The sequence below is a fragment of the Malurus melanocephalus genome, unplaced genomic scaffold (assembly GCF_030028575.1).
Source record: "Malurus melanocephalus ecotype Western Australia unplaced genomic scaffold, MMel_1.1 scaffold_238, whole genome shotgun sequence".
In the NCBI taxonomy this organism is placed as follows: Eukaryota; Metazoa; Chordata; class Aves; order Passeriformes; family Maluridae; genus Malurus; species Malurus melanocephalus.
The window spans coordinates 947784-966347 of record NW_026623470.1 but is presented as its reverse complement, the minus strand read 5'-3'; the positions used below and the strand labels follow the sequence as shown (position 1 = coordinate 966347).

Below are 18564 nucleotides of genomic sequence, written 5' to 3'. Positions count from 1 at the left end.
AAGTTCAGCGGGGAGCTGCCCCCTACACTCAGGAATAAGAAAAGGCAGTCACATTTCCATGCATTCACTAATCTCTCACTCATTTGAACAAAATCTCACTGGAAATGGATAACCTAATTTCTCAAACAAACACACATTCCTCACAAATTTGTACACGCCAGTTTGAAGACTTCAACACAGGTTTAGCCATTTACATTTAAAAATCAGATGCAGAATTAACAAGTAGCAGTAAACCACACATAAAAACCTAAGATCTGTTTTTCCAGATAAAAAAATACTGTGACTTATCAGCATCTCTGTATTAAACTAGATTAAAAATGTCAGAAACTAATTTCTGCAAATGCTCCATCTCTTTGTTTTACCTGCTTCTGTGTACTTTAATCCTACTTTTACTTCTTCATGCTTTGCTTTAGGTGGCGGCCAGACAGTCTGGAGTCTCCCTGGAGTCTTGTCATCTTGCTCTGAGGGACTCAGGTCAGGCTGTTAAAATTACGCAAGAAAAAATTAAAGTCTGCAGTATCAATTGATTCCAAACAGCAACTGCCACTCTCAGCTCTACACATGTGCTCCAGAAAGATTATCTGTCTCATTCTACTAATTGAAACAGCACTCAGTTAAAAGGGATACAAATAAATCAGTGTAGAAAAATATTTTTGAGGAGGAAAGTGACATAATGCATGTGACATACAACGATTTATTGAAACTGTTCATATCACTGTGGAGAGCTGTCGATCCTTCGGTGAACCACACAGGTGGTCGAAACTGCTTGGGTTTTTTCCTGTATCTTTATTCCAGAGCGTAAAGASCCATCTGGGCTCCTCTTACAAGTAACCATTAGAGCAATTCAACTAAGATATCATTTGACAATATAATTTTCTGGAAGYAGAGCTAGTTTATGAAATTCCTGCCCCACCCCCAGCAGATTGCTCAGCCCACATACCAGGTAATACTGTCACATCAAAGTAATGCTGCAGCTGTTAATGGGACTGCACTGTCAACTGGAATGCTAAAATAACTCTTTAAAAGGGGAAGGAGTGGAGGGGGACTGACCCACTCCCATTCTTTTAGAGGAGTTTTTTCTAGTGTTTTTTACATCTCAAATACTTCTGTAATCTGATTTACAASATGTTACTACAAGTAACTGCATAGACACAACTGCACCAACAGTTAAACCCTATATGGACATGGCCCCATAAATGGCCCACAGGAGCAAAGGAAAGGAAAGACAAGACCCTTGGACTCTGGCTTTGCCCTGAGAAAATAGATTTTCACCAGACTGAACATTAAGCAGACATTTCTAAAAGCCACTCCTGCTGACTCCTGTGCCTCCTCCCTCACTGTGTGTGATGACAGCTTTGCAAATAGGTTTGCTGTGAGCCACACGAACGCTGACGCCAGCACAGCGACTGGTGTAAGCAGGAAGGAGCAAACCAGGAATGGGAAGGGCACACAGACTGCAACTGCTGCACATGCCACAGCCAATGAATACCAATTTTCTGCTCCCCAYAGGTAATTTACTACAAACTGGTATTATCAGTCTAACCAAGTGTTGGCAAAGACTTTWACATGCTTTTTTATATTATGTAAGAATAAAAATCTTAAAGAGAGTATAACCAACACAGTAAATTAATTCAAGTAGCTTCAGGTTTAAGGTCCAATCCTGAAAATTAATCATTCAATAATTCCCCATTCAGCCAACAACAGTCTCCTGGGCTCATTATTTCTGCCAAAGATGTGGCTGTAAGAATTTGAGGTTGAGGGAATGCCAACCCGAAGGTTACTCATTTAATTATAGAGTTCAAATCACATTCAAAGTAATTTATGATTGTATGCAAACGTTGCGCTGTTTTTTCTTAAAAATATACTAACTACATCTCCATATGCCTAAGAGCATTAACCTTGCAAACACTTATATTAATCAAAAACTTGAGTTGTCTCATTGAAATCACCGAGTTACACTCRGATGAAGTTAAATGCTTATCAATATTTGAAAAGCCAGACATATGCATGTAAACAAGAAAAAATAATTACTTCACATTCTATGYCTTGACAAACGGAGCTGAAAATCACCTACAAATTCTTCTATCAGCRCTTATCATAAAATTATTCCTACWGGTAAAAGAAAATACTACTTTTAAAAATAAAATACTCAATTAAAAACAAGTGAGACTGAGAAACTATTAAATAGTACTACAGTAAATATCTGCAGCATCAAACTGATTTAGAGCCATAATTAACATATGAGAGAACTGTTRTGTAGAGATCTTTTAAAATCAGAAACAGATTTTTAAAGTTCTCCCTTCCAATTGAGAGGCTCTTACTGTCATCATCGTTGTAGCTGAATTCTGCCACAATTCTGCTACAACGCCAGATGATCCAAAATTTTRACAAATTAACCCCAAGATATCCTTGGCTGGGAATCTAAACTTTGAGACTGCCTGAAGTAGAGGGCAATTCTGACATTTTGAGCTTAACTCCCCACCAATAATATTTAAACAAGAAATTAGTTTTTTATCCTTCTACTTCCAGATCTTAGGAAGAAAAAATAATTCAACCTACAGATTTGTCTGATGGTCCATCCCCAGGTTTTGATTTTGACCTTTCAAATACAGCTTTCAAGGACTCTTTTTCATTTCTCATTTTGCGTTTTAGGGCTTCCAGCTCTGAMGTATCTGCAGTTGTTTCTTTCTTCGGAGGCCGCGTGAATAAAGCTTTAAAGGCATCCAGTGCAGATTCAGCAGGGCTTGATTTTATCTCCTCAGAGGGAAATCGTGGTTCTCTTTTGCTGGAGGCTTTGTTCTCTTGAGCTTCATCACTATCCTCAGTCTCCCCAGATCCCTCACCAGAGCCCTCRGTTCTATCTTCATTCTTGCAGACGTCTATGTTTAACATATGYGAGAGTTGTTCTAGGAAAGTGGGATTTGCTTTAGGTTCACATGATTTTTTTTTAATGGTCAAACCTGATGCAATACTGGATTTCTTAACAGGCTGTCGTAATTTAAGCAGAGCTAAATCATTCTCCCTTGGTTTAATTTCTGTAACAATTTCCCCATCTTCTGTGGTTAGTCCCTTTTTCCTCACACGTAGTCCACTAAAGAAAGCAGGCAGCTGGAAAGTCTTTTCAGTCAATGCTGTTTTTTGGAGTGATATATTATCAACTGAAGATCTTTGTTCTTCATCTGAAAGTTCTTGAGGGCATTCCCCTGTAGCAAGCAAACGAGTGAATTGTTCATCCATTAACATTTTGTCTTTTCCACTGGAGTCATACTGTAGAATATCATCCAGCTCTTTTGGGAACTGCTCAGAGAATGGTGGGTGTAACTCAATGTCATCTGTATCCACAGCATCATCAGTGCTGCTGTGCTCTTCTGACTCTTCCTTATTTTGACTGTTATTGTCCAAGGCCTCAGCAGACAAGGCAGCATTTTTCAGCCCATATTTACTTGCATTGTTCTCATCGGGGTCTAGGTCCTTATTCTCCGTGTCCGATTCTGTGTCACTTGTTGTATGAACCAAAGTACCTTGTACAAGAATAGCATCCTTGTCATCATTGTCCGATTCAGACAAAGAAGTCTGTACAAACCCCAAATGCTGAAGAAGTAATTCGTTTTGGTCAGCTAACTCCAGCTCCAGGCCTGCTTGCCTGCCAGACATTGGGTCAGCCTGGTCACTGGTACTATTCATGCTGTGCTGATTTTCTGAGTCCTCATTACAACCATTATCATTCCTCTCATGCCAGGTGTTAGCATGAGTATTTATACTGTTGTGCAAAGGCTGAAATGCTTTCAGCACTGTTTCTTCTTCGGGAGCTGTAGATTCAAACTTAGTTGTAAATCCAAACAGTGTTTTCACAGAAAATGTAGCGAGAGGGTCAGGGTCGCTTTTTGTTCTATTCTTCAGGCCTAAAAGATCACTACAGTCAGGCATCCCATTATGTTCTTCCATGTTAAACGAAGTACAGAGCAGGTTCRCTTCCAGCAGTGCTGCTGTCTGCTGAGCAAACCCTCACTTGCGTGCATTCAGGCTGCCGGCGGGGCCGGCTGCGGGCGCAGCAACAGGCGGCCCGGCCCGGCCCGGCTCGGCTCGGCCCGCGCAGGCCGCCGGCCCCCCCCGTCCTCCCGGCCCCGCCGCTCCTGCCGCCCCGGCCGTCGGGGCTCCCACCTCCGCCGCGAGAGCAGCAAAMGGACCCACCGTAAAAAAAAAGTTCTCGGCAGCGTCTGGAACTTGTTCCCTCGCACACGAGGGGTTTGTCACAGCACCAACCTCGGCTGAAGCCTCGGCCAACTGTCCCCCGGGGCTCCGCGCCCCGCCGGGCTGCGCGCCCCCGGCTCCCGGCGCGCCGAGCCCGCAGCGCCCGAGAGCTACAGCAGCCGCTCCCCCGGGCCGAGCGCGCCGCGGCTGCTCCCTACTTCCTTGTCCCGGTGCGCCAGCGCTGGGTGGCTTTCAGCAGAAAATTCCTGACGGATTCTTTTGCATAGTCTTTCCACTCGGATAAAGAACTTCTTTTGTAAATCCATAATCACCAAAAAAAGTCAAATGGAAACCCGAGGTGGCGACTCTGAAGTTTCCTGTGCCACTTCCTGAAGCTCTTGCAGAGCCCCCCGTGCCCAGCCGGGCAGAGCCAACTCGGGTGAGCGCCCTTGAAGCCGAGGAAAGCAGGAAAAAAAGAGGCTCTCTTCCGATTTGCTGCAGGTTTCATCTGGAATGCAGATTTCAGCCTCCAGGGCCATGAACAAAAACCAACGAGACTGGTTTCATATTACCACTGTCCTTGCTCGGCACAGCTCCTGCTGAGAGGTGCACACAGGTACTTATCAGACTCCGGCCGCGCCCAGGGCCCGGGAGCGCCGGGCGGCGGGACAGCGGGCAGCGCCCAGGCGGGACAAATTAACTGTTTAGAAATCGGACAGACTTGTCCATCTGCACAGCACCAGCCTCGCATCCTTCCGAACCGCAACAGTCTCTCCTGACATATTCTGTGGGAATTTTCTGACCATACTGCTGGATGTGTTTACTTAATACAGACAAAAACACTTAAAGRAAATCTACAACACTAACTTAACATTGACAGAACCTACCAGGGATACTATGTATTTTTTAAATCAATACATATAGACAAAGTACAAAGCACTATTGATATTCAAAAAGCCAGTAACATTTGGGTCAGATTTCCATCACAAGTCTCCACTTCTGCTACTTTTTTTAAAATTTCTGGAACTACAGAGTCTGCAAATCTGCAAGATTTTATATTCTTCTCATTCCTGGGCACTTAAAAATTGTTTAGTCAAATTTCCACGTGTGTACCTTAGAAATTCAAGGATACCATTCTTTTTTTCTTCACCCAAGTCAAAGGGTCATTSTACAGTCAGCTATTTAGCTGTGATGAGTAATCTTAAGCAAGCAACATGGGGAAAGCTGTCCTTCACAGGGAAGTCAGGTGCAGAACACACCACTGTATGTGATTAACAAAACACATCTACTGAAAAGCTGAGTATTACAGAAAACAAGCAATACCAAAGTATCCTAATACATTTAGCTTTTGGTTTAACGTTTAAAAATGTAGATTATACAAAAAGCATTTGTTTGCCTTTTCAATATATTATAAAAGATCATAAAGTCAACCGCAAAGTCATTGGTATCTCCTGCAGGAACAGTTTCCTGGAAATCAGATTGTAATAGCTTAAATAAAGCTTACAGACACCTTTTCAATTACAGGGTTGCATGCACACCTATAGAGAAAGGGCACTGGAGTAATTCCCATCTTTATCTGCGATTTAACACAGAGCAATGTCTTCTGCCCTAGTGCCTGGCATTTCCTCAGCAAGCTCTGGACTTGCTTCCCCACTATGCTTAACCATCGGGTGCCAAGGTCAGAAACAACTGACAGGTCATGGCTCCCCTGATCTTCCAGGCTTAATATAGATTATCATCACAAAAGGAAGCCCTGCATAAAGAAAGAGACACAGAGTCTTTATCACTCCCTATGCCAACCCACCCTAATAATACCAGGATTTGTAAAACATGTGGAAGGAAGCTAGCCCAGCACTGGTCATTTCCCCCATGACAAAATGTCTTGAAGGCCAATCTACAGCAATTCTAAATTCCATTTTATGGCAAAATAAACGGGGCAAAGTGACAATACTTATACTGTTTTCTAAAAAGTTTTCTCCATTTCAATTTGCATCTATTTTTATTTTCAACCCCATGATTAATTGTTCATTGTTCTGATAAATTGTATGGTTATGTCTTGCTTATTTATGGGCCTATTTATTTGGGGTTTGGTTCACTTATGATGGATAAACATTAAATCATATTTTCAAGAATAGTTTTGTTTGTCACTAAAAAAAATATGTATATCTTTTAAACTAAACATACTGATTCAGATTATGTCAAAATAATTATTTATCTGTTCATATTAACAGCAACCCACAGTTTAGAATAAAACTTCCCTGCAACAAACAAGGGTCACCATGCTGTAACAATCTTATGAATAGAAGGTTAGTGATTACAGCCACTATCTAACTATTTAAGATTTTAATGGACTTATCAAAAGCTTAGTTTGAAAGTGGAATTAAAACAGGAATCTCATACTTTAAGTCTAAACAACATACTAACAAAATTTAGGAGACCAGGATCAAGTTAATAGTAAAAAGGATGGTGCTTTGAGTGTCAGGCTAAAGTTATACAATATATTGAGATGCTAGAAATCCAAAAGTTGAACACTGAATAATTAAAACTCCAGAAGCAAAAATATATCCTATAAACCAGACATACTCTCACAAGCCTGTAGAAAATACTGCTTTACATGTACCTCCTTTTGTAGTAAACTCTAGAAGTGTGAAGATACTTTGAAGCTTTTTTGAGCTCCAGGATGAACAAGGAAACTCATCTCTACATATGTGCCTGGAGAAATGATCAAAAACTGAAAATCATGAATGAGTCAGCCAGTGTCTCAAATTCACCACAGAGTCCATAAACTCCCAGCCTAAAATAAGGCTTTTGTAAAGATGTGCTTCTCACATTCTGATGATCAGTCCACTGTAGAGTCCTCTTTTGAAGGACTGAATAGGTGACAATGAAATACATAGTGGTTACTTACTCAATAGAGTGTTTATGGGTAAGATACATCAATATGTGCCCTTAATATTTTTATATAAAAAGAGGTCATCATTGAGATGTAAAATGAGATGGAGCCAGTTTGTTGGCAGAAGTGTTTTAATGCTGGGTGGATCTATCTCATAAGGAAAGTCTCTCTGAACAGGCTGTTACACTGCATCTAAAGGAACAACTTCAAAATCTCTACAAAAAATCAGTTATGAATATATTACAAGCCTCTTTACCTAATAAAACTGACAACTCTCTGGTGCCTCAGAAAAGCCCTTAAAACCTGTCATAGCAACTTTCAAGGCAGCCAATGCACTAATTATACAAAAGTACAACCATTCTTTACAGTTTAAAGCACATTTAATAATCCACACCCTTTCTGACCTACATTTAATCACAGACAGAAGTCACACCTACAACTCACTCTAGTTCTGTTCTTGAAGTGTCAAAGAGCTCAGCTGAAGTAGGTTATAAAAGTAGCTTTGAAGAAAACACACATTAAGCCAGAATAAGATAATCTAATTTCTATCACTATCATATGGCAGGGCTCAAGACTTCCTGACCCTGTATCTATTCAGACTGCCTGTTCAGATCACTGCAATAACAAACTAGATAAACACGAACAGGGCAGAAAGACACATTCTACAAAACAGCAAGGTTGCTAAACTAAATACAAAYGTTCCACCGCTTTTTCAAAATAAAGAACCTCAAATCTAGAACAGTTTGCATAACTTCTTGAAAATAATCATAGAATCCAATATGCACCAATTGTGTTCAAGGGTCAGAAGAGCCATGTGAAGCAGCAGGCTCTGTTCGTAGCTCAGGTGGCTTGAACTGAAGTTCAGCTGACAACGGTGTGCCCTCTGCCCTGTCCTCAGCCTAACTTTTACTGCACAGACTGATAATGGTCCTAACATTCCCCTGCTCTACTGTTTGTGTCTCCTGCTGGATACCTCATTTTATACTTAGTATTTCAACTCTTCAAATGCTCTAAAATACGAAAGGCAGGGAAGATGGGGAAAAAACCTAGAAGGCCTTGATTTTCATCATTGTTCTCAACCAGGTTACCTCACTTAGAACATTATATGAGGAGCTTTCCTGAGTTTTGCGGGATCTGGGTATCACCAACATCACTGCTTTAAATAAAAGCAATTAATTTTAGATGTAACAACAGAAACATAGACATAATAATTCTTAACAGAATTCAGCAACACATGATGTTAACAGAATGTACGGACATCAGACACATTAGGTGTATCTCTATAAATGCACCTGTATAAATGCAAAGTGTTTTTTAACATCTTAATCTAAATTCTGATTAACAGTGAGCTATGGACTACTTTAGAGAATTTGAAAAAACACTGCAATAGCTATATGCTTATAAAATCAGAAAGTGCATTAATAAACTCAGTTTACTATTTTGAGGGAGTGCATACTGTATCCTATCAATAAATGTATGGAATATTAGCCTGTAAAACCCATCATATGAAAAAGCAATGGTAGTTCTGAGGTAGAACTTCTAGAAAGATGTATTGGCTTATCTGATTATTAATATGAGCAGACACACAAATAACAAAGACAGGGGACAGAAGATCACTATAAACTGTGCAAGTAAATCAAGATCTTTGTGCATTAAGGCACAAAGGCTGGCACTTGGCGTTACAAAGAACAGAGATGAGTATTTAATCTTTTTTCCTTCTCTAGGTTGCTCTCTTTTCATATTTTCATTTCAACAGGCCTTTTTGCTCCCCATCTACAGTCTGATATAGTAGTTTAAAGATTAAATAAAACATTTATAAAATAAAATCCACATAGTTACATTAATTTACCATAATTTCTTAAGCAATCACTAGCTGCATTGTCACATCTCACTTAGGTGCTTTTCTTTTATCTGAGATTAAATGGTGGATAAAAAATAGGGCATGGAATTTCATTTCTATTTTGTTTCATTACCTTCTGTATCTCTTTATCTTCTCCATGTCTAACATTAAACATCAAAAGCAGGATCTTTTTTCATGCTACTGCTGTAGATTGTGCATCTAAAATTTCTGTCAGAACAGAATTCATTCACTCTCTCTCTCATGTACATTATCAACCTTCTTCCAACTAAAAGAAATGTAGAAACATCTTTTCAATAATGGACAAGCTGGAGAAATGGGCCAATGGGAATCTCATGAGGTTAAATGACCAAGGGCAAGATGCTGCATCTAGTTCAGGGCCATCCCCAGTATCAGCACAGGCTGGGGATGGACAGATCAGAGCAGCTTTGGGGAAAAGGACTTGGAGRTGCTGGTGGGTGAGAGGCTGGACATGACCCAGCCATGGGCACTCCCAGCCCAGAGAGCCAAAGGGATCCTGGGCTGCATCCAGAGCAGCGTGGGCAGCAGGGAGAGGGAGGGGATTGTGCCCCTCTGCTCTGCTCTGCTGAGACCCCACCTGCAGGGCTGCATCCACCCTGGGGTCCCAGCACGGGAAGGACAGGGAGCTGCTGGAGAGAGTCCAGAGAAGGCCATGAAAATGATCAGAGGGACTGAGCACCTCTCCTACGAAAACAGGCTGAGAGAGTTCAGGCTGTTCAGCCTGGRGAAGAGAAAGCTCCAAGGAGACCTTACAACACCTCCCAGTATCAAACGGGAGCCACAAGAAAGCCGGAAAAGGACTTTTACAAGCAAAAATGGCTTCAAACTAAGAGAGTAGGTTTAGATTAGATATTAGGAAGAAATTCTTTGCTTATAAGGTGGTGAGGCACTGGAACTGGCTGCCTAGAGAAGATCTGGATCTTCTGATGGCCCCATCCCTGGAAGTGCTCAAGGTCAGGTTGGATGGGGCCCTGTGCAACCTGTTCTAGTGAAAGGTGTCCATGCTCATGCAGGGGAGCTGTAACTWGATGTTTTGTAATGCCCCTTCCAACCCAAACCATTCTATGATTCTATTATGCCATAAGCAAATACTAGTATATCTATATATGCACATATACAATTATATTATACATTAATTTGACGTTGCCCCTAGAGAAAGCAGAGCTGTTCAATAAATAGCTCTGTTTTTCACATTGTTATTGTGAATATAAGTGCATTTAAAAAAAAATAGTGCCAGACTTTTGATCAGTCAGGCTGAACCTTATCTTTTAACAGCAGAAAAGGGTCATAGATAACATGACTGGCTGCAGTGTAACTGTAACTAAATAAATTGGTCCATTTCAGATGTTATTTCCTAGGAACACGACCCTAGCTTCAGAATTGCTCTCCTTTTTTACTACAGTTGTCTTGCTGTCCAATCTGAGACTGCACAGGGAAGACAATATCTGGGTTTGACGTCCCACCCTTAAGAGGAAGGGAACACCCAAGGGTTGCTGTCACCAGATCAACTCAGGCAGCCTGATTTTGGCCACTGTCTCTCTTACAAAGCTCTTCTAGCAGGGCTGCAGTCCAAATAGATTCTGATGGTAGCAACAGCTGCAGCAGCCTTCTCACTATCATTCATTTAGCAACTCTTCTTTCAATSCCCTAGACTTATCTTGAAGAAGAAAAACAGTCTCAGAGATACAGGGCTTGGTAATTCAACTCAGAGTTCTGATCCCAAAGAGAGTCACAGGGAATGAGCTGAGGGATAAAGTCTTGGTGGGTCCCCAGCAGTCCATTAGACCATGCTGAGCAGTCTTTTTTAATGGAAATCAAGACTTTTTGTCTGAATATTTAAAAAATAATGGAATAAATATTCCCCCTTGTTAACTACAAGAAACTGAAATGATTTCATTTTTTCATACTGCAATAAATTAGATTTTAGACTATTTCTTTTTAAAAAAGTAAGAAAGATAGAAACAAAGTGCTCACTAATCTCAGATATCTCTGATTTTACTCAAAGTGTTGTTCTTAAAAGGCCTTTAATTTGTAACTCCCACTTTATACAAGGACTTGTAAATGCAAAGTATCCTCATGGAACATATACTTTCTGTTGTAACATATATTTCTAGCAGTGATAACAGCTGTTCCAGTTCTTCTCAGTCCACTTATTTGTTTTCATCTCAACAATTTATTTCAAGCATAAAACTGTACCATCACAGTGGTACAAGGTTCTTCTAAATAATTATTTTAAAAATAGAGAGGACGAGAAATCCATTTTGTAACAAGCTCAAGAGAACACAACAGTGATTGTAAACATTAAAAAGCATTTTAAATGTACTTCTAGGTCAAATATTGTATTTCCACCAATAGATGTCACTCTTACCCAAACCTGTCTTAGTGTTTCTTTGCAAACTGTTTTATGCAATCTAGTCTTTAAAGCAATTTCTTTCAACCATTGAATCCTTTCCATGTCTCTTTCCTCTTCTTCTATGTTTTGTTCTCCTCTCCCTCCAATTTGAAAAATACTGCCAAAACATGTCTCTGTAGGCTGCTTACTGCTCACCCTGGGACTAAGTATTTCCAGCTACATTAAGCTGGCCCAGTGTCTGACACTGTGATTAACTCAGGTCGCCCTGTGAAGCTTCTGTGTTTTACACGCCAGGAAGTTTAGAAACTTGTCCTGTCAAATCCATGGCCAGTCTGACTCCAGGGGCAGTTCAGCTTCTCCGAAATTCTGAGAAGCAGCAGCACAGCTCTCAGTGCTCGGGTAGTGCACACGCACGTGAGCACACACACACCTTGCTCCTGAAATGCATTTCCAGGAAACAACTAATTTAAACTAAACGCCCATCAAGATTWTAGAAATGGCACATCATGTATCTTAATCTATTTATATGATAYCAAAAATTTTCTGTATGTGTTGCTCTCAGCTGCACAAAGACATATGGACTCACAGACCATCTGGAAAACTGTATCCCATCCAAAAAGTTCGCAGTTTGTCAGATATTTTGGAACATGGTTTTAGATAGACCCAATACACATACCAAAAATGTAATTGTATATAATAAATRCTTTTTGAAATCCAGTATAGTATGAACATAGTCCTACTCACATTCAGTTCCAGGCTCAGATGCAACACACTTCTGTTGCTCTTCTCTTTCTCACTCGAATGAGGAAATGCATTTGAGTGCCCCAGTCTGCAATCCAGAACCCACGTATCTTCATCTCTGTTTGCCACATCCAAATTAGTCAGCCGTTCAGTGAAGTCATCCTTTAAAGCAGACTCTGCTGGAAGGCCCAAGTGACATGGAATTAAATTAAATTAATTCTAAATTAATTCTATGCCTCTGCACATAATCCCTGCATACAGAAAGTTATATATTTTTTTGAAACTCTGGTACACACTACCAACATGTGYTCTTACAGTCCTCCTGTCTGTTTAAAACAAAACAGAATGGCATGAAGGGCATACWGACTTTGCTTTCATTCAGAAAAATAATTTTGCCCTTAAATTTTGTGGGTTATATCTAGCTTAAAAAAAAAAAAAAGGGGCTGCTTGACTTTTCCCCRTACACAGACACAGACTGTGAGTAAGATGCTTGAGTTTTCACCTCTGCCAAGGCTCTCTTACTGGTCATCCTAAATGTGCTCATTACACATTACACAGTTCCAGGTGAGTGGAGAGGAAACAGTAAAGATCACAATTTTCAAGGTAATTGGATATTATTTGTATCATGTTAGCAAACCTATTGTGACAGGTTTTGGTGCTTCTCCTGATTTCTGTCACAGAGCAGTACTACAGTTTTTGTGGGATCTACTGACTTTTCATCACAAAAAAATTGGAATCCTGTCATATAAGCTATAAAAACCATACATGCTTTCAAAAATTGAAACAGCATTAAAATGCAAATGCACATAGTAAAAACCAGGAAATACTACCATTTTTAATTCAGTGCGCTTTGGGAATTCATTGTATYATTGTAATTAAGAATTCACTGGTTGCCCATCCTGCTCAGCATTACCTGCAATATTTCAATACTTGATTACAATTTGTAGTTTGTAATTTTTATTGATTATTTTTATCTTTTCTTCAAGGTGTCTGTTCCATGTCAGCTACTGCTAAAGAGAAAATTCCTTTGCATGCATTTTTATCCATGATATGCTTACTCTAATAAATTTCCWTTGCTTGAGTAAGAGATACAGAGCTGTAGCAAGAGGCCACAGTCAGAATTCCTTCTTGCAGCAGCTGGTATTTCCCATAATTAACTGTGGCCCAGCTAAGAACAGTCAGCCTGCAAACGCTTTCTGGGCCTCTAGAAAAATTAACACCTCCCTCAGCTGCAGAAATTCAGTTTTTGTCCAAATTTAGTTTTGTGCACCATTGTATTAATTTATGGTTTGTTTTTTTTTCTGTTGGCAGACTCCTCCCAAGTCCCAAGCCTCTCTTCTCCACCCTCGATGCAATTATTATTTAAAGTTCTGTTATCTGTGCATTTATCCTGGCAGTTGATGACCACCTTCCTCCCTGACCCAGTTCTCACCTGCACACACCATTAGAACACAACCACTTCTCTGGGAAGTGGCACATCCAACCCAGCAGACAATGGAATATGAAACAAGGATTTTACCCATCTCTCTAAGTATTCTATTTTAAGCTAATTCTTACATGTTTGGTCATGTTTTTCCCTGAAGTTCACTTCTCTGTCAGCTCCAACAGATGGATTTTACTGCCACTTACACTTATCCAGGGATTTTTTTTTTTTAAATTGGCAATGCACTGTAATTTGATGGTGTGTTTAAAAAACAAGGTCATATATATTTTACGCATGCATATGCAAACATGTGTATATCATTGAATCACAGGCTAAACTTAGGAAGTTTTAAAATGCATATGTTTATTCTTTAGCCCATTTAACTGATTTAGACATGTTTTTTTCCCCTCTGAAAAAGAAGGCTTTYGAGAAAGTCCAATTGCTACTCAAACTGTCTTCCAGGTTTTACAGTTTATACCACTTAGGAGTGCCTCCTGTGAGCGCTGTATGTACAAAGAAGACTGCCCAAATACAGATCTGCTGCCATCTATTGTCTCAAGGGAATGGAAGACAGAGCAATGTAAATTACAGGAAGACTCAATATTTAATGCTTCTTTGGCAATTTTTACCATGCAGACTTTGTGAGTGTAAGGAAACAAATTTTTCATGTTGTCACAGATAAGACAAATAAGGCACTCAAACCTCAGGAGTACAGACAGGGTCACATCATCAAACTGTGACAGTAAATAGTAYATCCAGGATCTCCTAAACCCTCTAGTCCTATACTGAACACACATAATTATAAAGTAATTACATCTGACTTTTCTGGTACAAATTACCACTCTTGTCATACAAAGTCTTTTAAACACAAATTCTTAAATTAGCAATCAGGCATGTTAGATATCATGTAATACATTTCTGTTAAGCCACCATTTTGGCATATGCAGTTCTACAGTTTCTGTGGAACAAGGTGTATTTTCTCTGGGAAGTCTCTGTACAGAAAACCTGTTTATGCTTTCTCAGCTGTCTGGGAAAAAGAACTTGGGGAAAAATCAGCTTCTTACAGATTTTTTTTTTTTTTTGCTAGTTCAAGGAATTAGGATGTCATGCCATCCATTTCCTTGGGGACATGGTTTGCTTGACCACAACACACTTAACACTAAAGTCAATGTTTATACTGATTGCTTTTAGCTATGTTTCCTGACCACTGATCATTCTACATATTAGGATTTTAATCACACTTCATTCTTTCTAAATTGCTTTATTATACCACATAGCATAAAAACAGAATGCTTACTCTTTTTGTATGTTGATTGCTATGTAATGTACAATTCTTGTGCTTAGTTGATTGAATATTATAAACACCCTTATATGCAAGAATAAAGAAGTGTGTTAATCAGATACTTGGTTCACTCCTTGCCTCTTGGAACAAGTGAAAAGAAGGCAAATAAAATTGAAATCTTTGTAGGCCATCTGAGAATTAATCTCAAAATACCAATTTTTTGAACCTTTAAAGTTTTGGGGGTCTTAAATTTTAGAAAAAAAAATTAAAACAAAATAGATAACCAAGTAGGTTTTTTTCAGCAAGTGAACCACAAACCTGAAACAGTGTAACAGCAAAAGTTGCTTATTTAAAGGCATCATTTTGACAGTGGAGATGAACACTCTAAACATCAGAACTACATTTAGAGTTTTACAGTATTACTAATATAAGAGAATGTTATTACTGTAGGGATTTAGCTCTTGMAAGATCTTAAGCAAATCACAGCATTTTAAACTTCTCTGAACTTCCTTATAAACTTGGTATATTTCCTTGTTCGAGCAGATGAGGCTTGACCAATGTTATTGAAAGCACTGGTGAAGACCAATATCTTTTTGCAGGATGACAAACTGTGGATGTAAAAAGCAAATGTTAGGCCTGCTACTTGCTRTGTTGCTCTAACAAAGGAGCCTGAATGGCACAGAACTTAAATAAAATCCCTCAAAGTGGTGAGTGTGGGAGCAAAGCCCTGGAATAGCYACACCCTGCAGTGGCAGTAAAGATCTTTGTAATGCTCAAAGAGCTAGATGCTCCTAAAGTACCAATAYCCAAAAAAATAAACAATTAATTGTCTTTTCTCCTCCTGGCAAAGAGTAAATACATAGCACTGCTAATAATGGAGAAAAAAGTGAAAGTGGCTTCAAATCCACCCAAGTACTACCAGAGAAATCTATTGCCAAGTAAAATTAAGACCCCCTCCCTCCCTTGCTAGCAAATAAAAATTGGTATGTTATTTTGAAGCATGAACTTGAAGAAGAGCATCTTGCTGCAGGAGATGATAAACYGTATGTAGCTTGACATGAACTTCTAACATTAAAAAAAATGAAAACTTAGCTAAGCAACCATCAAACATAGGGTTGTGAAGGAAATCCAAAATATTTACTTTCTTGTAAAAAACGTTTGTGCAACTTCTCAATGCAGTGTATCAACTGCAAAAGCACATGATACGACTCAAAGCTTTTCAAAACTACTTCAGAATTGTTACAAACCTAAGATTAGCAATATCTGTCAAAWGCTATGAATTTCTTACATAAATTTAAATGGTCTGTATTAAAATAACTTTTCATTTAGTCTGTTGACACTAAATGTGATTTATGTATTTTTTATTTATTAAGCGTTTACAGTTACAGTAATTTATATACTTCATACTGGTTTTTTTCCTTCACCTCAATCTATTCATTCTAGACAAAAATCCCTAAGAGAGCAAAACCTAATCGATAAAAGTGTAAAAGAACTAGTACGATTTAGATTAGGAAAAAAACACCCCAATAAACAAAACCAAAACAAAACAAAGAAAGCGCAAGATCATCAACAGAAAGATGAGAGAACATATTCCAGATTCAATGCTGTATCATCCAACATGTGCTTGGGAAACCCGAGGAACTTTAATAASAAGTACAGCATGTATTTTCTGAATTACGATACAGACCTGCAAGCTACTGAGCAGTTTGGCCCCACACAAGCCTACTGCTTTAGCACATACTCAAATTTAATTTAGTTACATAGGGCAAATAACAAGCAGGACCTGCCTTGTCACTTTTCAGGCCCATCTTGCTTTCAGGTGCAAGCAAGATGCTCTCCAAGTGCTCACAATTGGCACTGTAAGCAATGAGCCAAAGATACCAAAACCCCAGAAGTATTTAAAACAGGAAGCAACTGGCACTTCAGTATAAATTCTGAATTTTTTACTAYTCCCAAATAAGCTTCGCATATCCAGTTAAATGCCGCAATCAATGTTCAGGCCAAAGTTCTGAGCTGCAATGCCAGAAACTTTTAGTGAAAGGCTCATTTTTAATGCCAAAGAATTTCACTACTCACAGCAACTTCCAAATAGGGGTAAYACCCAAAGTAATCTAGTTAAATATCCAATCAGCATGTGTTAATTATACAACATTTCCCAAGTTAGCCATTTGTGGACATAAAAAAAAACCTAAATATTACAGAAAATTTTGAAATACCTGACAATTCACATGTTTTTCTTATTAAGCATGTGCTAAATGTCTTGTGGGGCACTAAAATAGATAATGACAATTTTCCAGAAACAGTTTACAACTGTTTACAATTTCATTATCTGAAGTAATTTCTATGCAATCATAGCACATACCATATTTGTTATAGATTACACTCAAAGCAACTACCAAAAATGGAAGTGTTCCTAAAACTGTAATTGTTATTATGGGGAGTGTTTCACTGCAACTTTTTACAGTCAGTTTTCTGATCTGCGGCATTAGCAAATTAGCTAAAAGAATGTGGAGGAGGAGACTGATGTTTAAATTCTTTATTCCTCATTTTGTTTAGCAAGATTTGACCTTGCAAGAAACAGTTTTTGAAAAGATTAGAAAACTGTAGCTAGTGCAATAAGGAAAATGAAGAACTATATAGAAACAGACAAAAAGATGCACAGCTGAAAGCTAACATCTTTTAGGCAGCAAGCTAGGAATAGAGGTTACAGTGGCAGCAGTTTAAGTAAATCTATGAAACTACTTAATGACTGTAAGTGTTTACATTACTTTTCTCATGTGCTTGTTAAAATACTTCTAATACACTGGCTCTCACTCTTRATCATGAGAAAGGGAAAGTGACCACTGAAAAGATTTGGCTTGGGCATTAGGTAAGTAAAAAATGAACAACAGTAAGATTGATTTTAAATAATCTGCATTTTGCCTTACACTTCAGAATTTTGAAAATAGCCTAAAATGAGCTTTAACATTGATGAATCTATTTGTAGAGGTTACTTAGGCCACCTAAATATGTGGCGTCATGCATTAGTGTCATTATATAAATACTGTAGTGCAAATATTAAGATTTGATTCAATTAAGTGTGGAGACAAATGTGCAAAAGCACCAGAAGTAACAATTAAAGAACAGCCTGTATAGATAACCAGGGACATTATTGACTGCAACTAAACAATTAACACCAAGCATGTTATTCACAACTAGACCATGGGGCGTATGATTTATCAGGGAAAGCCTGCACTGTGAGAACAGGAGAATGCACATGGCCTGTGCTCTTCCTTCTCCTCTTGGAATAACATGGCATTACATGTGACAGTCTTCTATCCAACAAGAAGACACATGACAGCCCAAAATATACTGAAAATCGGGAAATAAGGAAAATGGGCAGCAACCTTGCTTAACATTCATGAAAAACAAAACACGCATGATTTTGTAGCAAGAGGATCGCCTGTTTTATGATCAACATAGCARAACCTAAGAGATTTAGGAGAATTTGACAGCTAGTGCCTCCTTTTCTCTCTAACCTCATTACCAWTGCTGTCCAGACTGCTTTAAYKTATGCATTCCCTTGAGTGAGAATGGTAACACCCYATGACTGTGCAAAATCAACCTGGACTTTGCCAAAGYCTTTGGCACTSTATCCCACAGCATTCTCCTGGAAAAACTGGCAGCCATGGCTTGGACAGATGCACTCATCACTGAGTAAATAACAGGCTGCATCACCAGGCCCAGAGAGTGGTCATGAAGGAAGATAAATCCATTTGGTGGCCGATGATGAGTGGTGTTCTCCAGGATTCAGTACTGGGGT

General features: G+C 39.0%; 1 protein-coding gene across 4 annotated transcripts in view; it reads right to left on the bottom strand.

The window, feature by feature from the left end:
* Nucleotides 1-18564, bottom strand: part of FMN1 (formin 1) — a 150429-nt gene that overhangs the window by 113084 nt on the left and 18781 nt on the right. The window contains exons 2-3 of one of the 4 annotated variants that reach the window (XM_057375088.1): nt 12061-12254; nt 363-480 (exon numbers count right to left, since the gene is read on the bottom strand). In XM_057375088.1, the coding sequence (XP_057231071.1) occupies nt 363-480; nt 12061-12254 (312 nt within the window). Of the gene's footprint in view, nt 1-362; nt 481-2559; nt 4092-12060; nt 12255-18564 lie in introns of those variants that run through there. The other 3 variants (XM_057375089.1, XM_057375090.1, XM_057375091.1) reach the window with 3 other exon arrangements.